Below are 21,970 nucleotides of genomic sequence, written 5' to 3'. Positions count from 1 at the left end.
AACTGCTGGCAGCGATCGTTTTTTGGGTAAGTTTTGTAGGTGGTTCACTGCTAAATCAATAAAATCAGATCAATTGCAACTGTGACATGAGGTGTGATTTGTTATCACAATCAATAGTCATAATGTAATTCATGTAAGAATTTCCCTTTAAAACCCGAGACAGTAAATTATTAACAAGAGTGAACTGAAATGAGATTTCAGCCATCTTTCAAAGTTGCTTTAAAATTAGAAAATAAATTGAGTGGGAAAGAGCCGACTCTTTAAGCTACGTTACGAAACCATAGAGACAAAATCTTTTTTTTTTTTGTTCTTTGGGACACGATTGACTCGTGAATAGTGTGTGCACATGCATGCCAGGTATCTTTGTGGAGGATTGTGTAGTATCTTGGCTAGTTCGATATATGCACACAATCGCAGTCACCTCCGCTCATCTTCACAATTTAACCTGACACATATGACACAAACTAATCATATGTGGACAGCCACTGGGGTCAGGGGGGGAGGGGAGGGGATTTCACCGCTCGGTCTCACACATAAGCTGAGCACGCCCAGTTTGTGTGGATTCACATCCATCATATGAACTGAGATTTTCAATGTGTACATTCAAATACAGTCACATAACAAGCATGCACCCATGCAGAAATAACCAAAACAAGTTAGCCTCAACAAAATATGGTGATAAAAGTGAGGGGTTCAGGGGTCTGTTTCAGTGCAGTTGTTGTTTTTTAAAAAAAAAAAAAAAAATTCTGTTCTTTTTATTTACACAACCATCAGCTGCAGAACTGGTGTCTTTGCACACTCCCACACTCCCTCCTTCTTTCATCTTCTCCCACTACTGATAACTACAGTTCCCCAGAGAGCCCTTTGGAGGGTGCTGCTGTACTCACCAGCTCATCATCATGCATAACGCTGACTCTCTCTGCACTGTAAACCACTTCTTTAACATCCAGTGACTCATCAATCACCTGTCAACACAGACAGGGGAGCCCAGGTTACACTCACCACAACGTGTGTGTGAGATCGTGCATGTACGACAGAGAGAAATAGGAAGAGAGAGGCGGGGGAGAGTGAGAGGGTGTGAATGTGCAACGCAGGAAACTGTTCAGGATTATCTGTGTTTGGGTGATGATACATTTGGAGCTGTCTTGTTCAAACTGGAAGGAGAGAGGGAGGGGGGTTGCAAGCATCAATAACAGACTTTCTTCTAGGAACACAGTTAACAAGTCTTTCTAAGCAGACTGTCAGCCTCTCATTACTGAGAGCCCCGGTCTGAAGAATAAGCACTATGAGTGGAGTGGGTGTGTTCAGGAGGCAGAAACTAAATCTGCTGTTTGTAGAGACAGAGCACTCCAGAGTCTGTTTGTCACAGAACATAACCACGACGAACATTTTAGCTGTCACCACCGTTTTTACATTTTTTTCCCAGATTGCTTCGCTTTCAAAAAAACAACCCACTAGCATTTCCAAAAAAATACATGCATGCACTCCAAAAACTTGCATAACTCACATTAACACAGACACGTAAAAGTACACGCAGCTTTACAGTTGATGTTGGATTAGCATGCGAAACAGCAAACATAACACTCGCGCACACAGCTGCCAAGCATAATTTGAAATCCATGAAGAAGACTGCTGCGCTTGGCAAAGGAAAGTAACATGCAATGACTGCTGAACAAAGTGTAGAGTTGATCTGAATGAGGGTCGGTTGGCAGAAGCCAAACGCCAACACGCAAATAGCTCAGTGTTAGTTAGCTGTAACTATGACAACATAGTTACTGGAATAATCTGTCTCATTAAAATGCTGAACTTAAGACCTATGTGAAAGCACAGTGTACTCATTAATCTGTCTCATCAGCACAACTGTATCGAATTGGGGTTGCTGGAATGATATCTAACTGTTCGTGTCCTGTGTTTTGCTTTAACAATGCTTCTCTCAAGTCAGAAAGAAAAATATGTTTTGAGGCACGAACGCAATCACAAACTGACAATAGAGCTCTTACCACATTCTCGCTGACCTTTGGTTTGCTGTTGATGATTCTCTCCTCAGCACCAATTAAACCATCTAAGCCAGACATGGCAGACCCTGGAGGAGGTAAATGAGCACAGTCAATAACAGCAAGTTAGCACAAGCAAACAACCAAACTGGGATGGCGGTATCGGTGGTGGATAGCTGCACATAGATATCCAGCTACTGTCCTTGCACCCGTTGCATCAGTCTCCTTAGTTCACTGGTAACAACAAAGACCTTTCTTCCCTTCAGCACAGAGCGAGCACTGTGAGCATGACACTGACCTTCTACAAAGGCCCCCTCGAAGTGGTGCTTTGCATTTATCTGCAATTTCTCTGTAAACATGCAGTGAGTCACTGAACGAGACCCCACTAAACGACTGTGAATATCCTGGTATTTTGTATCCCTCACATAACCGTCTCACTGTAGTTCAACTCATACAAATCTTCAAAAATATATGCCACACTTACAGTTTCATACCAGGGACAAACACATCAGAAAAGGTAACGAGAGTAACATTCAGTATCAGCTTATTGCCTTAAGTATGCACGTTTGCAAGCCTCGTTGAGCAGTGGTGCCAATCACTCTGGCAGGGCAGGTTATCAGATTGTACTGCATGCTGCGTATAATCTTATATCCAGCTATAACAGTCACAGCACCATGGGAACAATGGGACCACTCATGTGTATAGATTTGATAAGTCCTGAAGCAGTTTTCCTATTTTGCTAAAAAAGAAGAAGAATTTAAGTCATTTATCAACAGATTAAACAGTGTATTTCAGGCTGTGGGTCAGCAGAGGAAACACTGAGCCTCAAACAGGGACACTAAATCTACCAACTTCTATCAGGAAGTAGGAAACTGAGGAGGGAAATGAGTTTGTGGGAGGTGAAATAATTACGGTATTTTGACAAATGCACTGAGAACAGGATGACAACGAACACACAACAGTGTCTCTGACGCGGGGCTCATTGTGACCTAGCTCTACCTGATTTCAAAGCCACTGAATATGTTATTTACCATGAAGTGATAATCCTAGTATGACAAAAAGCACAAAACGTAGCTGGGGGCCAACAGAAACAAAAAGTAGAAAACAACCAGACGGCTTCTGATAAAACAGAAACAGTAAGAATACCGAAAGGAAGAGGAGAAGGAGCAGAGTGAAACAAAATAGTAGATGGGAATGGCTCGGGGAGATGAGTGGGGGCAGAAAAACAAGATGCAACAGAGGCACCAACCTTTCTTGAAGGCACGTGGGGAGTCTGATAGATCGCCTTGGCATTTGAAATGAGCAACAGAAAAAAAGAAGGTCAGAAAAGGGAAAGGAGAGAAGAGAAAAGAACTCAGGTGAGAAGAGAAAAGGCAGGATTATCAAGCTGTGTTAATTGATTAGGAAGAATTCAGCAGGGAAGAATCCAAAAATAAATGATAAAGATGACTAAACTCCAGAAAGTGAGCCATTTTAGAATTGGCTAGCTCTGTCTAAGCCCTCTGGGCTGTTGGTTTGGATATTAAATGTTGCTTGGGGCTTTACTAGTAATTTGCCTTCCTTCTCGCTGGAAGCGTTCCATCCATCATTTTTTCTCTCCTTGAGGATTCAATTTTTTGATTGGCGCAGATGTAAAAAAGAATAGAACCATAACTGCTTGTTTCTTTCCCTCTTGCTTTTGGCTCAAGCTTAGTAGCAAACCCTGAGGCTTTGTGACTTTTAAAAAAAAATCTTAGCAGTTCTGTGTTGAAGGCTAAGCCAGTGAGAAATATGCAGGCGCAGATAAGTCTCAACCGTGGACTACAGTGCACATTTGCTTGGCTCAAAACACAATGTAAACTTATTCTCTTTCACTGTGCAACATGCTTCGTCACCACTGCCCTTCAGAAAGACTTATGCGTAAGGCCTATTGTTCTCCTCACAGCCACAGCGTTGTTCACGATGTTGCTCGTGACTGTGTCTGAGGCTGGAGCTGCTCACCCTCTGGATCTGGACGGGACCCCAAGGATGTGACCTGGATGGGCCGGTAGGGTTTGCCCTCAGACAAAGGGACTTCCACGCTCTCCTCTGATGAGACGGTGACATCTGGCTGTGATTCTGAGATGGATGACAGGAACTGGTCCATGTCAGCTTTCTGCTCTTGGAGTAGCTCATCTGCAGAAAAGGGCAAATGACAGAGTATAAACCTGGGGCATGCCGACACCTGTAAACCGGGGACATGGCAGCAGCAGCGGTTTCTAAAATAAGCTTCATTGATTACTGTTAGCATATTTTCCCCCAGCAGTCAGAACTGCTGCAAGAAACGTCTGTTCCCATTTCTGCTAACTACCAATTATTATTTTTCTGAGAGCTATTTTCCGTGTAAATCTGCACAACTCCCAACAGAACACTGCACGGCGAAAGCTGTGACCCAGTTCTGTCACTGCACCCACTCCACTCCCACTCCGTGTGCTGCATCACTATATTATGGTTCCTTTAACAGAGCAAAGGAAACAAAAGAAAAAATATTTTAATGAGTGGACACTGTCTGCTTTAAATTGCACCACTACGTCCCGACAGGTCTAATTGGAAAAATGAGGGGTTGTGAGCAGAGGCGCCTTAAAAACAGAGTAATAGCTGTATATACAGCTGCATAGCTGTATTAAATTTTCCACAACTCAGCCTTTTCTCTGTTTTTAATAATTGGAGTGCTAAAACCTTCCATCTGGTTTCTTTTAGTGTTTGTATTTCCTTCTGCACAAAGAGACTAATGGCAAAGGATACAAGTAAAAGGTCCCAATGAGCCAGAGAAAATGTGAGGTACTGACTTCTTTCTGGCACATTTCCATTGCTGTTTTTAATCTGATTTCATTTTGACTTCCTCAAGTTGCCCAGGGATCTTTCACTGAACAGGACTCACCAATTTCATCCTGAATCTCTTCGGCCACATATGGCACTTTGTAGAGCAGTGACAGACTCTGGTTCATCCTCTCCTCAATCACTCGCAGGTGAGTCATCACCTGAATTAAAACAAACAAACAGGGTATCACGTGACAAAAGAAATTAGCACATGATTCTATTTAGCTTAATTAAAACCAATCCACTAATTGGAGACAAGAGCTTTGATAATTCAAATTCAGCATCAGTTCCCAAAGACCCCCAAAAGAGTTTCCCATTTAAGACACATAATTTAATTCAATTCATAATTTTATAGGAAACCTAAAAATCCTTAATAATGATCAAGAAGGATTATGTTTCTGGATCATGAAACATTAGTTTAAATGGCCAATTTTATGGTATTTAACACATTTCAATTACTGTAACATTAAACCAGTGAATATATCTGTGAATATATACCAGTTAAAATAAAATAAAACATCAAAACAAAAAAAACATGATTATCCCAGAAAATCCCTGTTTTTTGCCACTGGTTACCTTTTGTCACCTAATAATATCTCAGATCACGGCATTGACTTTTCATGTTTGGAAATTTGCACAGTGAAGCTGTTGACAGTGACACGAGGTCACTGTGTGTGAAAAGATTAAAATTAATCTTCAGATATGGAGGTAGAATCTAACTGAAATCTGAAGGAAAATAATGACAAAAAAGAAAAGGGAAAAGTTGGGAAAAGGCACTTCAGAAAGGATAAGACCTAATGCCCCATGTGAAGTGAAAATGCTATTTATCAGTGTTACTGAAACTGACTTAAAATGTTCCCCAAATGTAATGAATCACTATACAGTACAAACTTGAGGGCAGACAGCTCTCTGTTCTCCAACTAGTATATTTATGTACTAAACTAAAGAGAGCTTTTCACATTTAAACAGAGCCGCCTCAGAGAAGAATTGCGCTTTCAGGAAGTGTGCATATTCCCTGAGATGAATCCAGACTAGCTCACAACCAGCTGACTTCCAAACATAAAACAAGTTGCTGCGTGTAATATTCAAATTAGTCTTGAAGCTCTGAGCCGCTCTGACAGGATCTGCAGCCTGTCTGCCCCAATGATCACCACCATATCACAGTGTTGCAAAAATAAAAGCAACTCGTTTGATGGAAAAGATTTTTTAAAAAAATGTGGCGTGTCCAAAAACATTTCCAGTCACTACCACTATTTCTATAAACAACATGATGTTTGAAGAGGAGAAATATTTCAGTATTCTTGCTGCCAAAATGGTTGGCAGGAAATAAAAAGCCCCTACAGACAAAGCTGACCAGCTTTTGGCAGGTAACCGGTGTTTATTTCCAACTATGATGATTGACTGCTTTAATCTTCCAGCACATGGCTGCAGTGCACCAGCGCCAGCAACAGATGGCAATGATGCACCTTTCCCTATTAAAGGTGCTCTGCAGCCCGCTGGCACCTTCCTGTCTGTGTCTAAGAAGCATTTCTGATTAAGGAGACAACATTGTCCCCATGTTGGAAAAAGCAATTTTGATGCATCAAGCAACCTTACTAAAGTCAGACAGGTGAGGGTAAAACTGAAAATAAGTCTAGGAAGACAGGCTCTAGGCTTGGCAAAAAAAATAAATAAATACATAAATTGTCAGGGCACAACAGCATAGATCGTTTTTTCTTCACCATCTCCCAGATCCACCTATTTATCTTAAAAGAAACTCTTCTGTTCCTCTGTTGTCTGTGTTTTTCATCCATCTGCTGCATGATCAGTAATGGTGGAGGATAAATGGTGTCGAAGGGCACTGACACGCACACACAAACACACACGGAGACGAGTACATCTAATAGAGGAGCTTCTAGCCAAATCCCCGTGCAGCCGCTCAGAGTCCAGCATTACACAAGACCTGCGCAATGTTAATCTTCGGCTGAGGCTTAACTGAATGAAGCACTCGCCCTCCCTCCATCAGGCAAGCCTACTCACTCCTCCTGGGCTTCAGCTAAGAGCAACAGACACTCTTTCTACCTCCTACACACTTACAAACAGGCCAGAAAGGAGCAGGAGACATCATTATCCCTGCCTTGTCTGAGCTGGAATAGGAGTATATGATCTTAGATTGGCTCGGCATGAGGTTTCAGATTTATTGAGACGGTGTCCAATACATTACATCTTCATTGTCAAAACCAGCTGCAGGGACCAATTAAGAAAATTGAACTGTGCAAACGCAAAATATTACGCATTGATAAATGATTAGCTGTTTTAATCTAATTAATTCTAACAAAAAAAGATAAACATTTCCTGAATCACACGTTCATAATGTGGGGATTTTATGTCATTACCTCTGGGCCCTGACAATTCTAAACCTAAATCAAATGAGGTATTAGTGATAATTATCAGGAACAAACCCACTGACCTGTGACTTCATCTGAGCAGCCTTCTCAGGATCAACAGCCAGAACATGCTGGTAGTGGCGGATGGTGTGCTGGCGGTCCTTGTTTTCAGCACGGACGTACCTTCTCAGGGCTTGCAGGATGCGGTGGGGCTGCGGAAAAATGGGGCAGGGTGATCAGTTGGGTCGAATGGTACAATATGGCCTTGGAAACATTTCTGTATAACACTGGCTGTTGCATGATTGAATATTCCTGTTTCGTGAGAGTATAATTGACATGCATTGTAATGCATTTCCCTTTTAAGTTTTAATTATCAACCAAAAAGTGATATTCATTGTTTTCATTCAGCCAAATGTTTCATTCATAGGATTCAAATTTAATCAGATTTAAGTTTATTTAAGAAGCCAATCCTCAAAATGACAAGCCCTTTTGTTGTTATGTCCCTCTCATTAAAAAGTCTGTGAAGGTTCTCAGTCATCCAGGTCATCGTAGTCTAAGGAGCGAGTCCAGACGCTTTTCTTTCCAAGCTCCTTAGACTCTCATTAAAAATGACCCATTTAGCTTTATGTTAGACATAAAATAAGTGAAAATTGTTTTTCTCTTGCTTGTCATATATCCGAGGAGAAGAACAATGAGAATGCTGGCTTGAAATGCAAAATGATTAACTTCACATAAAACATAACATAAAATCTTCTGCAGCACTTACAGAAATAGCATCAGACTACAGATGACGCAATTAACAGTTTTGGAGGTGTAACGAAAGCTGTGCTCTTAAATCTGGCAACGTCATTAAACTTGAAATGAGAACAAATGAAGGCATGAAATCATTCCCTTTTTGCTGATAAACCTAACATTAGTGGTATTGGAAAGGTGACCAGCACCTTCTAACAGAGTGCCTAACTGTGTGCTGGGAAAAAGCATCAAAAGTCTATTAGATAAAAGGAATTAAAAATAACTTGACACAAGGATTATAGCTGTAGGGTGAAATGTGATTGACTTTGTGCTTTGGGGGATTTGGGGATATGTGTTTTTATGGGTGCAGTAATCCATTCTCTTCATGATAGACTGCAAGTTGTCAGAGGCTCTTTTTAGCAGGATATGAGATTAGCTGCAATTGGTGGTAAATGTGGCCTGACAGAAATATACGCGCAGATTTATTTTCAAATTGACTACGGAAAGGAAAAAAGAAACATCCAGATGTCAAAGTTGCTCTGAGAGGCAGGTGTGTGCCATTTACCCTGGGGGGGTCAGCCTGCAGGGCAGCCAGGTAGTTCTCCAAGGCCAGACGGCGCCGGTCATTCAGCATGGCCTCTACCCGGGCGAGGTGAGTCTCCACCAGCTGTTGCTTCTCGCTGGCTGCTTCCTCCTCCAGGGACTCCACCATAGCTTGGAAGTGCTGTAAACCAGTTCAAAATCTTACATATGCACACTAAACTGCATGGCACTTTTTCATTTTCTAACAGTAAAACACAAGTCTCAATTTCATTCATGTCGCCTTCCAGGCTTGTTAAGGGACTTGGGGACTCATTTAGAAGGTTTCCCGTTCAAACAATGTCCTCATTTAGCCTTAGAGTGATAAAGATGGAACAGCCAGGGAAACGGGATCTTTAATGGTACAGGGAGTGAGGGACCCAAGCCATCATCCCTCATTCAAACAAAGGGACAAACAGAGGGGAGGGGCGACTCCCATGGGAAAGGATCAGTGTCTTACCTGGATCAATGTCTGCCGTTCAGCCTTGGGCAGGTTCTTAGCCTGGCGATCAGCTTCTTCCCACTCTTTTCTTACCTGGAGAGAGAAGTGCATAGAGAGGGAAGGAAGTGAAATGGAGATAAAAGGCAGTCCTACTATGACTCAGAAAACTGCTATTTTGCTGGGAAAACAATACCAGGTAGGTAAGAAACTGATAAAGTATGACTTTGTTTCTTGTTGTTATCTCAAATTCAAATGTTCTGATTTATGTGACATCTAACTTTTTTTTTTTTTTTTTAAAAACAACATAGATAATAAATGTTACACTTGCTCCTTTTCCTCCTACAAATATCTATTTGACTGCCAATGATGCAACAAAAAAGCTACCAGCTTTACTGAAATAAATCTCTTCAAAGCATCTGCGATCATGTACAATACGGTCACACAGTGCATCTGAGTGGAAAGATCCTTACATATTGCCTCTCAGGAATCAGCGTCCTGATTCTTGCTGGTAAACTCACCCTCTCCATGCGGTTACGGTGTCTGATCTCCAGCTGCTCCTTGGCTCTCTGGAAACGACTGTGCTCCTTGTCATCGGCGGGGGTTTCAAAGTAGATGTCGACATCGTCGGTGGGCTGAGGAGTTGGGGGCATGGCTGCAAAGTCAGACACAGATGGCGAGAGGTCAGGGCAGCAAACTGACAACCGGACAGACTGACACACATAGAGAGACGGGCTAGCAGACCAGCTAATCCTGGCAGAAACAGGTAAGCAGCAAGACAGACACACAGGCAGACAACTGGGCACAGAGAGAAAGAGCTGAAAGGCGAAAGGAGATTGACGCCGGACCTAAATCCTCACAGATGCACTCCTCTCATTGGCGTTCTTCCACCCTCAGTAAGTCTGATAAATGTAAGAGAATCTGACAGTCTTTCCATTTCAGTTCTTTTCATCTTCCAATCGGCTTTCTGCTGACAGGTCGCATCTCCGACACTAATAGAAATATCTCCGTATTTGACAACTGGGTCACAGGGGGTGAAGCCAGAGGGCTCTGTTCTATACAGTCACGCACCGCTCCCTCCTCATATCCCTGCAACTTGCAAAAACAGTCCTGCTTCAGGCTGGCAAATAGAAAGACACCTCAAGCACTTTGGCCCCATCATCTTTTAAAAAGAGGAATGGGTTAAAAATAAGAACCTTTATTTTCCTAAATTTAGCCGCTTCAGTCCCTAAAAATGGAGAAAAAAAATCCAGTTGGTTACAACTCTGAACTATGTCTAACCTGATGGGAAGTAAATCACTGCAGGCGCAAAAAAAGGGGCTACTGACTGACATATGCTGGTGGTTTCTAACAAAAATAGTTGCAGTGCTCTGTGATCAGAAGAGACAGGTTGCTGATAGACAGACAGAAACAAACTCATGCCGGGAGCAAACATTGACCGTCAAAGAAGAAGAAAGAAGAACACTACTGAGGGGAAAGTATGAGTGTTTTTTTAAATTGAAATTTAGTTTAAATTTTAAATGTGTTTTACAGTTTTCTCTTTTACTGCTACAAAGAGCTCCGATTTGACAGTCAGGCAGAAGACTGGAAGAAAATAAAATTTCCAGTATTTAATCTTTTATTCAAGTAATTTTACATTCAAATGAAACCTAATGAAAATGTGATTTCTTTCTACTAGATAATACTAATATGGAAAATGTCTGCAGTTCAAAATTAGTAGAGCGTTTCACTAAAGTAATGAACCTGCTATGTCTTGTCTTTACAAATAGACTATTTCATAAAAAAAGTAAATGAAAAATGTCATGTGTAGTGATGCAAGGATGAAATCTGATGGATTAAGAAGTAGCAAATCAATGGTAATTTGAAGAATTGGTTTACATTATCATTTAAATATCAAAAAAAATCTGACTCGCATTTAAACAGATTTCAACTAATTTAACTAATTATAAAAAATACCTTCTTTGCACCAAGAAGATTCTGTCACTTTTGATATTATTTTTTTAAACTGAAATAATTAATAAAAAATAATTGTTTGGAAAAATAAAGCAAAAGAGAACAGCTTAGAGTATATTCAGGAGACGTGGCTGTGAAGTAACGTGGAAAGAACGGCTATAGTGATTGGAGCAGTGAGAGACTGCAGAACAGGTGTTCTGTTTACTACATCTATAATTTCCTTGAAGGCTTTCAGTGGGAAGTCTGCAGCAAAGACACAAACAGATAAAGAGAGCGGAGGGTTTGTTAAAGCGGCCTCTGTCACGTGAGACTTACTCAGACGTTTGCAAACGGCCATGCAGTACTCCTCTGAGTCGAAATTGTTGCGGTTGCCGGCACAGCCACCGTAAATGAAGCGCACACACTTCCTCTGGCTCATGTCGAAGTGCCAGCGGGGCATGGAGGCACGACAGGGGCCGGTCTCAGCCTCCAGGGTGCACACCGCTGCCAGAGGACAGCTTGTTAGATCAACCAGCCATTTTGGGCAGCAGTCTCAATTACAAACACTCAGAAAACTACAGAAACTAGATAATAACATGATTCTTAACCTCCTTTCTGTTCAGCCTGAGCTGGACTTATCTAAGAATGAGAAAGGGTGATATGTCCCTTCAGTCTGATACAAGAAGAACAGTTCATCACAGTATCTGGTGCGAGCTCAGCTTATCTAATTACAGACCGGTGGGGATTTAGGTATAACTGGATCTAGCTGAAAGGTTGAAAAGGTTTGATTATATTTAAGATGTAGGTAGTGGCAAGTGCCTATAAAGGGAGAGTTAGAGGGAGGGGGGCTGAGTGGATGATATGAAAGCATCTAACAGCACATTACAAACCTTTCACTTCTTGTAGAATCTTGTCCTCATCCTGGTTGTCAGACATTTTGCTTTCTTTCTTCTCATCCTCATCCTCCTTGTCAGCCTCCTCGTCCTCATAGACATAGTGGTACTCCTCCTCGTCCTCCACCTCATCATCTTCATCCTCATCAACCAATTCCTCCTTCTGTGTGGGCTGCTCGTCAGCTGGTGTCTCGCTGATGAGGGAAAGAGTCGGTTAAGTGAAGGGGTGTAAGCGATTGAAAGGAGTGATTTATCAAGAGAGACAGAGCAGCTGCCATGGATCAATGTCACAAAACTTTAATTCATCCAGATGGCCAGTTACATCCGCCCCCAGCGCATATTTTGCTTGCACTATTTCATGAACACAACCAGATGCAGACTCTGCCTTCCACCTTCGCAATTGCTCACCTGTCCTCGACAGCCTCCTCTTCATCCAGGTCCATCTCGTCAATCTCCTCATCCTCTACCTCTTCATCTTCGTCATCCTCCTGGGAGGGGAGGGAAGGTTGGGTGGACTCTGTGCGAGAGGCGGGGCAGCACACATATTCTGTTCCTTGGAACTTATCGATGCCACAGGGCAGCAGCATGCCATAGCTGTGCAGCACCATGGAGCTCTTGCTGCAGGCCTGGGGGGTAAAAGAAAAGGGCACGTGGCACGGGATCGGTCACTCTCCAATTTTCACTTTAACTTTGACAAAGTGATATTTGTTGAACTTTTATTAATCGAGACAATTTTAAAAGACCTCAGCATCAACGAAAGCCTGGCCTGATAAAGGAGTATCTGAGTTATGGAACAGTGGTGAACGTTCCCAGGTGTGGCTAACCTACCAAAATTACTCCAAGACCAGGAGGTCACAGAAATATCTTAAGAACTGTAGGCCTCACTCGCCTCAGTTAAGCTCAGTGTTCTCAATTCAACAATAAGTAAGAGCCTAGGCAACAATGGCATTCGTAGGAGAGCTCCAGTGTAAACATTGCTGGTGACTAAGAAGAACAAAAAGGCTCGTCACACATTTGCTAAATATGTCTGAGGAATCTGAAATATACAAGTGTGGCAAATATGCAAAGAAAGAGAAAGCAATTCAGAAAAGGGGGAAATACTTTTTCCCAGCACTGTAAGAACTGTAAGAACATTTATATGTAAGCTGAATTTTATTGTTTATTCTAACTTCAAGAATAGTGCTGCGTAGAGGAGGTGTCTCCACCAGCAGGACAGAGCTCGTTCTTCAGCCACATACTGACTGGTACGATAAAAAGTCAGGTAGTCCTTCAACTGCCAAGCTATTTTTCAGCAATGCTGATGCAAGCACTGAGTGCAAACTCGCTCTAATTGATGGCGGCTGAGAAACTCCACTGCTTAAGAACATCCCAGTGGCAGGTGGTGAGGGAGTGAGATTGTTTTTGAAGCATTTTTCTTACTCACTTATTCCCTCTGCCAAGATTTATCCGTGCTTAGGTGTAACATATTTGTTATCGACTACAGGTTGTTTTGGATGCCCCACAAACTAAGGCTGAAGATGATACTCAGTCTTTGGCCTATTTTTTTTTTTTTTGACTGTAGGACTGAGGGAGCATGAGGCAGGGAGTGACATGATTGGCTCTGTGAGCCGTGGTCATACTGGCCCCAAAGGGGTGGCTCTGGAGCCGCCCTATGGGATTAGCTGCATTACAGCCACAACACTAATCTGATTAACAGCTGAAATGTGAGGACTCCCCATCCGCCTATGATCAGAGGACCTCAGAGACTCTCAGAGACAGGTGGAAAGACATTAGAGTGGAAATACGGGCAAGTAATATAAGAACAATCCGTATGACAGGAAGAAGAGACTTGTTTAATCTGCGAGTTAAAGCTAACAACGTCTTCCCACAGGATACACAGCCTCCCACCATTTCCTGTGAGGTAATTCCTTCCTTACCTCTTTGGCCACACTGTGCCATTGCTGGTGGCTGACGCACATGTCCATACGCTCCTTGTGAAAGAACTTGCACTTTTCGGGAACCAGAAGGACGTCACTCACAAACTCGCCCACTGTAACAGCAAAACAGAAAATGGACCAATATGCCTGTTATTCACACCACCAATCTGTCCAAAAAAAGCCTAATCACTGCCTAACAGCACTGCCAGGGTTTATAAAAATATCTCATAGTCAGACTAAAAAGGAATAGATGAAGAGCAAAAAAGGGGGCCAAGATTCAATAATTCATAGCTGCCTGGTCCTAGATACTTCATTCCAGCGGTATAACAGAGAGGGCATTTGGCACTTGTAGCTGCCTCAGAACCTGAGAGGGATTCATCTCCCTTCTATAGCTGCATCTGTTACCCATCTGCAATCAAAATGGCAGTGGAGAAAATCAGGTTTCACATTGTGACTCTTTTAAGGTAGTCCAGGCTCTTCCTGCAAGAAAATGACATCATTTGCTTGATGAATTCAATTCAGCGATGTTTTATTCATAGAGCGAGCTGACAGAAAGAGGATCTGGAAGAAATAAATGGCTTGAAAGGTTTCCTGTGAGTTCCTATGAATAGATTTAAGATGAAAAAAGAAAAACATGCACGTCTGAGAAAATGGTGCAGGGGTCATAAGAAAGATTAAAAAGGACAGTGACTGCTCATATGCTGGCAGTGAGACAAGTTGCTCAGGTAGAGCCATGGCCACCAGAAACAGATGGAAAGCCAGGCAGCCAGGCAGGGAAAGAAAAAGAGGGCCCAATGAATAGAAGGTTTAGAGGGCGGGCTGAAAGCACACAAATCAGGGTCTAGAGGTTTCACGATGAGGGCTGGGAGCTGTCCTATAACTGCTCATTTAGTGGTTCGCCCTAAACTCGGCCTCAGGCAGGGCTGCTGGAGCACAGGCGAGGCGAGGCAGGCGGGTAGAGGGCGAAAAAGCAGTGTTTTGGAAAATGAGAGGGTAGGATAGGAAGAGAAGAGAGCCTGAAATAGTAGAGGACTCAGCAGCTGCTTCTCACCACCCCCGCCTTCAGACCCCCGTCTGCTTTATACCCACCAATGGTTAAGGTTAGCCACATTAAGCAGATTTATCCAGGTTCTCTACTTAGACACATCAATTGCATCTAAGTAATTGTGCAATTGCTGGTTGGCACAAAATTATTCAACAGAGTACTGAATGCATCTGATTTAACATTTTATCTGTCTTCTGGCTTTCAATGAAGATATGATTCGTGGCTTTGTTTGACACTTCTGTCACTGAACATTTTATACCCTTTATTCTCATTACTTGTTCTTGCACTGCTTCTATTTCACCACATTTTATAGCTCAATTTCTGTCCCATATATCTGCAATTCTATATATTGTTAAGGGGTAAAAATGAGCTCTGTCATGACTCCACAGGGCATTACAGTAGAATAATAGAACAGCCAAGCCCAATAATATAACACAATTATTATAAAATAAACACTTGAAGTGGTCCATTCTGCATGATTACTCCCTTCATTTTTATGGACTTGCTGCTGATATTTCTGTCCTCCACTTTTAAGCAAGTAGAGCTCTAACCATGACATTTGCTCACTTTGTAGGAGAACAACTTTTATTTTATTTCATTGGTGCTGATGATTTAAATTGCCTTCCGCTTTACTAACTCTGGCCTCCTTTCCAGAGAAACGGAGAAGCTCAAGGACGAATATGACTCCCTGTAACCCCCAGCTCCATATATTCTCCACCGGATGCTAAGCGATTCATTTACTTGTGCTTTCATTTCGTCCACTCACTCTCAGAGGCTTCTCTGGTTGTGAGGTGGAGTGGGTTTCAAGCAGATGCCGTATGCAGTCACACTGCAGTGGGTGATGGATGATGGTGTTCGGGGAGCAGCTGTGCCTTGCTCACTGCAAGAAACCCAGCACCGTGTGTTTTCTGTGCATTATCAGTTTGTGTAGTTGCAAGTGTGAGCATAAGAGCATATACTCTTCTATTTCTGTGACCTCCTCTCCAAATACTCTATTCATCCACTTTTCCTTTAACCTGCCATCTATCAGATGCCCTTGCTAACACTGTCAAATTCCTGGTCTGGCTGCACTGAATGAATATAAGGCATGTACTGAAGATCCTCTCAGTGCTGCAGGGTGCTAAATCATAGCACATAGCCTTTGTGTTTCAAGGACTCTCAAGGTGAAACCTGCTGTCATTAATTTCAGTGATTATTTCTACACCCTAAATTCAAATAGAAATATGGATGGAAAAAAATGAGTGTTTCCTGGACAAAAATAGTTTGAAATACATAGTTTTTCTTCATCAACAGATGTTAAAATAAATTAGCACCCGTTGCTTTGTCTGATTTTAAGCCATATAGCTCGTTTAATGTGAAGTTCTTTTTGATTTCTTGGCTAACCTGTCATTTACATTTGGATTGTGCTTTTTTAAAGCAGAGGGAACCAGACATTTCTAAAATCAGGAAGTAGCTGGAGTTTGATGATACATAATGGGAAGAACACTTCATTTAACTACTGGTTTTAGACCCTAGAAAATGTTTTGTGATGGCCTGAAGACTTATTTCTGACTCTGCAAGACATTTTTCAAGCCATAATGGAATACTAACAGATAGCGCACCAAGCTTTTTTTGTACACATTTTCAGTGTATTCACAATAGCACGACTCAGCATCTGTTACGACAACTGAACTTGTCACTGTGTATCCTGCCCTTTGTTCCACCAACAGACTTAGTCAACAGGAAAAGCAAAGAATGTGCCATGTGCATAAATGCTATGCAATTATGTACATTTCCCACCCACCTAAACATGGCTTTAAAATGCCTCCTGAAAAGTCTACAAAGTATCTTAAAAGGGCTTTAATATGCCTCAAATAAATGATGCCATATTGGAGACAGCTACCAGGGGCAGCAGAATTTAAGCCCCTAGTTCTATAAAACCAAAATGCAAATGTAAAGTTGTCTCAATAAATCAGTGTTTGCAAATACAAAGAGTGCACCTATATTTTTCTCCAACAACATGCAGTCTGCAGTCAATTTAATCACTATGTAAGAGACACGCCAACAAACACCAGAGTCACACATGTGCAATAACCGTTTTTACCATTCTAGACATAATAATAAAAAAGTCTCTAAAATAATCCTGACCCGTCTGACAAAGACATCATGCTGCAGGGATTAAAGCACCATGGAACAAAAATCACATTCATTTGCAGAGCCATTGTTTGAGGACAGGAAACATGGAGGGATTGTTGCTCTGAGCCTTTGCATGGAGAGAGATGGACTACAGCACAACCCATCTCTCTCCTTTTACACTGAGCTTCTTCCTTAGCACTTGCATTATTCATATAAACCTATTAATTTGACATGGGTGCAGGTCTAGCCCTTTTAATCAAATCCTTCCAGCTAAAGCCCATCTCCCTTTGGAGTATTTCATTTCTTTTTGAATCTAGTATAATTAAAGTACACTGACAAACAAAAGGCGGAACCTCTGATGTCCATTTCTCTGAAACATTATGCAGACATTGCAAACAATGAATAATTTAAAAGCACTTGTTACTGCATTTGATATGATAGAGAGGCCTGACAAGTAATGGACTGCAGAGAGGAGCCACGGTGAAGTGGCAAAAGCATGGCATGTCATGAAGCGTATGATCAGAGCCCTCCAACTAATCCCCCTAACATGCTCCATTACATAATTAAGCAGTAACCCTCTGAACAGCCTTCTTCTCACCAACACCTTATGTTTATCTCTCCTTCTCCATCTGTCCTCTGCTTTCTCAGTTGAGGCTCCTCGTTTGGAGCTCAGCAGAGCAGCAGAGAGGGCTCTGTAAATTGATAGGGCGTGAGTGTCACACCTTTAACAATGATGATGAAAAATGTGCAAGAGTGAATCCTTAATTATTCTAGAAGAGGTAATGAAATTGGCCTAATCAAATGGCAGTCGTTTCACTGCTGTTGAACTATACTTAAAGAGTTCAGGTGCAACAGTCAGCTGTAGTGAAAGTACAGTCCTATTAAGTATTGTAGCCTCTGGATGTCAGTTGAGAGGAAGCCATAGTGAAATTTTGGAAAATGATTCCGCCTCTAAATCTCTCATCTGTATTCATGTCTCAGCCACCAAGTAGCCGCTCTGGATGTGTGTTTGCTGTCCCATGGAGTACCCCAAAACCACCTCTCTGCGTTTGCCAAAAATACTCTTGAATGGTAGCCTATTTCACAGTCCAGTGCAAGTGCTAATGGCTTTTTCATCCTGGAAAGCGGCACAACTCAATCAGCAAGAGGCTTTTGGACAGAGGAAGGATGCCAGAAAGTGTTAGCAGCATGAAGGAAGATGTTTTTTCCTCCTGACATGGCTGGACAAATACAGGGAGGAGTTTCAAGACTCCATTTCTGTCTTATTGCAATCCTCAGCGGTAGCAGGAGTGTACTGTGTCAGGACTGTAGTCAGGGGCCACAGAGGCATGTGGCCTGCATAGTCTGGGGCTATATCTGACATTTAATAAACCAGAATATAGCCATGTTGCCACTGCTGATTACAGAAATTCTGCAGGAGACAGAGGAGAGAGAGCATTGTCTATGACAGTGCAGGCGAATGGCGAAATGGGGAGTAATAAAGTAGGCCTCCTCACAGGCCCCTCTCTTGCTGACCCTGTGTGTCTGTGTGAGTTTATGGCCACTGTCTGAGGAAGGGGGGATAAGATTGCGGTTTATTGCTCAACAAGCCTCCCCAGCAATAAAAGGCTCATGGCCCTAAGCCATCCATTCTGAAACACATTAGCTCCCATCCAGCCTGGATCTGCTCAATCTGCAGCTCAAGGCCAGAATTAGTCAACTGAATCAGACTCCAATATTGCTCTATGTCACCTCTGCCTGTGGCTAAGATGTATCATACTCTAATCTTTCTCCACCCTGATGGATAATACAGACAAAGGGGGAAAATGAAGAACATCTAGATTTGAAGGGTCATTTACCACCTAAGTGATTTCTCCCAACCCTTGAACCACTCATAAGTGCACACGCTTACCTAAGCATTTGTAAGGCACTACAACATGGGCGTGCCCTTTGCACACTTTCTTCTCTTTCTTGCACCAGTTCTCAATGCGAATGGGCTGGTTGGCTTCCACCACATTTGTAATCTGGAGCTCTGGATACATCTGCAGGAAGAAGAAGACCCCAATTAATATTAAGCACTGAGTGAACGTACATTTGTGTACGTGTGTGTTCGTGTGTAGATGTGTGTGAAAGAGAGAGAGAAGGTGAGATAAGTGGAGCTTCAGTAGGATCCTTTAATCCACACTTTATACTCTCTAGATGCCATCTGTTCATCCGTGAAAGAGCATATGATTTACACTTTCCCCAAATGCCAACAAAATGTCATTGGTAAATGCAACTGAAGCTTTTGAGATGCTTGAAAATGTACAGCCCTGTTTCCTCCTCCTCCTCCTCCTCCCCCCCCCCCCCCCTGGATGGCTGCATAATAAACCATAACAGCATTTCCAGCAGCCTCCTGGGTTAGCAGGTATAGTAGGAGTACTGAGTAAATAAGAGTGAGGATATCCATGTTGTGTAAAACTTAGTTTTAGAGGCAGCTTGAGAAAATGACAGTCACAAGATCTGGTAATTTAAAAGCCACCCACCATAGTGTAAATAACACCTTAAAGCCTCTCTAGTGACAAATCACAGAGATGAAAATTGACTTTTCCCCTCACTACAGTAGCTAATTTCCCTCAGTACACATCAATTTAGTCTTCAATGCCACCCACCTAACCTAAAATGTCCTCAACAAATAATTTATACTTAATAACCTAAAGTTGTGCAAAAGTTTGTTATTTTATTGTGAACCTACTGTGAAGCAAACCCAGCTGTTTTGAACAGACACCATTTTCATTTGCCACGAGCAGGTTATCTTAGTTTAGCAAGCAGGCTCAAAAAAGAAAATAGCCTGAAAGCCTGAAAGCAGCTCTAAAGTTCACTTATTAAACCGGATATCTTGTTTGTTTTTTTTCCAATTCACTGCTTTTTTATTTTTGTAGAGACATGAGATCGGTTTGATCCTCTCATCTAACTCCCCACCAGACAGAAAACAGGCGTGTATCCAAAAATGTCAAAGTATTCTTCTCAGTTAACTCTCAGTAAATGACATTTAATATATTTCCTGACAGCAGCACCAATAAGCTGCTAAATGGAGCAAGAAAAATGAATAACAGCACACAGTAGACTGCAGGTTTAGCCATCACACATGTGCCACCCGAAAGCTCTTAAAATCAACCAGACATGATGATATTATTATTTTATTATTTAGGTGTAAAAGTATAAAGAAAATGTGACAAAATATATGTTCAAAAATACATGAATTTAAGCAAATTTCCTTGTTTCTATGGCACAAAGGGGGGATAAATGGCAACGTAATGTCATGCTCAGTTATCAAAAAAGTCATCATCACATTTGTTTTGGTCAGTGTTGAGACCAGGATTGTTTAACGCAACTACTCAAAGACTTTACTTAACGGATAAAGCTTAATTTGTTAAACTTCTCTGAACTTTAATTATAATTCAAATTAAACAACTAAATAACTACTAGAAATAAATAAAGAAACCAAATATGCCACGGTCTGGCACATTAATTGAGAGGTAAATGGAAAGGAAAGCAAAACAATTACTGCAAAACAGAACGCAGCAAAATAATTCCTTTATCTCAATTATCTAGCTTTAATAATCATTCAAAGCCGAACGTGGTTCTGAAATTAAATTTGATTAATTGTACAGTCATATAAAAATAACTATCCAAAAAAAATAAAAAATAAAATACAAATCTTTGCAATTTTTACTTCAAACACGTTTCTTTCACTTTCACACAGTTGCATCCCTAGTCATCTAATTTAATGAACTGACAACCCATGAAGCTACTGAGCATTCTAAGTAGTAAATGAGTTTCATCAAGTCTGTGAGACTGACAGGATAAAGACGTGTCTGTGTCACAATGTCTTACCTCCTGGCAGTACTGCAGTATACCTTCTTTGGTTCTTACACAGCTCTTAGTCCCAGATGGGTCTGGTTCCCAGCGGCCGGTTTGAATGTTGATGTGCATGTTGAGCTTTCCACAGAACATCGCCACCTGTGGCTCGGCCACGGCAAACCCTGTGCCTGCGTTTGCTGCCAGTGCCTGCAGAAGGACAAGGGCAAAGAGAGAAATAAGGGTTAAAACACTCAGTCATCATAAAGCCCATGAAAGCTGGGGAATAAGCTGGTTGACAGACTTGAGAAGCTGTCTGCCCCACTCCCATCTCTCATAAACACCATTCTGCATTGTGGAGTCTGATCGGATAAACCAGATTCGGATTATGTGCTGTAATACAGAACTTATAAGACATGAAGTATTGCATGTCTCGGCTGCTGCCAACTCTCTGCTGCAGTGCTGAGAGAGCAGAGGGATTCAGACAGGAGACAAATTAATTGCACCTGGGTAATATTTGGCAGGGTGGATGGTTAAACAAGTGGAGGTTTGATTGGATTTGTGCACAACGTTTTTAGCTCTGATGTGCACTGAGTAACTAAGAGGCTTCACACAGAGAGCCGGAGATCAGACGGGAAAAAAAAAAAAAAAAAACTGCAGTCCGTCACGCCTCACAAACCAGGACATTCCTAGTTGAAGGTGGAGCTTTGATTGTCTAGACCTCCCGGGACCAAAGTCTTTCTACAAAGTAGAGATCATTTATTCTTCAGAGTAAACAATCCACACACTCTGCATCATCAGGTCAGCTGTGCAGACATATTAGAACAAGATAAGCAGGTTTTTCAAGATATTCTGGAAATATATCCATAATATTTCTTTCTTCTAACGCTATTTCCCATCTTTGTTTACTTCCACACCCTTTGATCTTAACTGTTTGCTTCCGCTATCTTTGTATGCTCTTCTCTGTTATGATTTCCTAAACAATATACTGTAAATCCTCTTTAAGCAAGCAGGAAGCACAAACACCCACATGCATGTCCTTCATTTGATAACTAAACAGGTGTTATGATATCAAATGGACACATTCAAAGCTACTGTGCAGTCATCTGTTGCACAATTAGCTTTCATGTGGCTCGGTGTGTGTTTAGCATCAGTCGTGTCATCGGCTCCTCATTGAAACAGTAAGTCACATCCTGCTAATGTTCACGTGATGCTAGTGGTGCTACTGCACAGGCATCTCATATTAATCAGTGAAGCGATGTAGGTCTGCATGCCAAACTGTCCCAAAGCAGACACTAGGGA

At 41.9% G+C, this 21,970-nt stretch overlaps 1 protein-coding gene across 9 annotated transcripts in view; it reads right to left on the bottom strand.

Moving 5' to 3' along the window:
• aplp2 (amyloid beta (A4) precursor-like protein 2) overlaps positions 1-21,970 on the bottom strand; it is a 51,404-nt gene that overhangs the window by 2,875 nt on the left and 26,559 nt on the right. The window contains exons 2-16 of one of the 9 annotated variants that reach the window (XM_085184368.1): positions 20,705-20,878; positions 18,741-18,870; positions 13,690-13,802; positions 12,182-12,399; positions 11,771-11,967; positions 11,217-11,384; positions 9,470-9,603; positions 8,970-9,044; positions 8,496-8,654; positions 7,282-7,410; positions 4,894-4,993; positions 3,975-4,148; positions 3,244-3,279; positions 2,016-2,083; positions 888-965 (exon numbers count right to left, since the gene is read on the bottom strand). In XM_085184368.1, coding sequence (XP_085040494.1) covers positions 888-965; positions 2,016-2,083; positions 3,244-3,279; positions 3,975-4,148; positions 4,894-4,993; positions 7,282-7,410; positions 8,496-8,654; positions 8,970-9,044; positions 9,470-9,603; positions 11,217-11,384; positions 11,771-11,967; positions 12,182-12,399; positions 13,690-13,802; positions 18,741-18,870; positions 20,705-20,878 — 1,953 coding nt within the window. Of the gene's footprint in view, positions 1-887; positions 966-2,000; positions 2,084-3,243; positions 3,280-3,974; positions 4,149-4,893; positions 4,994-7,281; positions 7,411-8,495; positions 8,655-8,969; positions 9,045-9,469; positions 9,604-11,216; positions 11,385-11,770; positions 11,968-12,181; positions 12,400-13,689; positions 13,803-18,740; positions 18,871-20,704; positions 20,879-21,970 lie in introns of all 9 variants that reach the window. The other 8 variants (XM_085184366.1, XM_085184371.1, XM_085184372.1 and 5 more) reach the window with 8 other exon arrangements.

This window comes from Neolamprologus multifasciatus, chromosome 14, assembly GCF_963576455.1.
Source record: "Neolamprologus multifasciatus chromosome 14, fNeoMul1.2, whole genome shotgun sequence".
NCBI classification, from domain to species: Eukaryota; Metazoa; Chordata; class Actinopteri; order Cichliformes; family Cichlidae; genus Neolamprologus; species Neolamprologus multifasciatus.
Note: the sequence above shows the minus strand (reverse complement) of the source record. Positions and strands in the feature narration are given on the sequence as shown.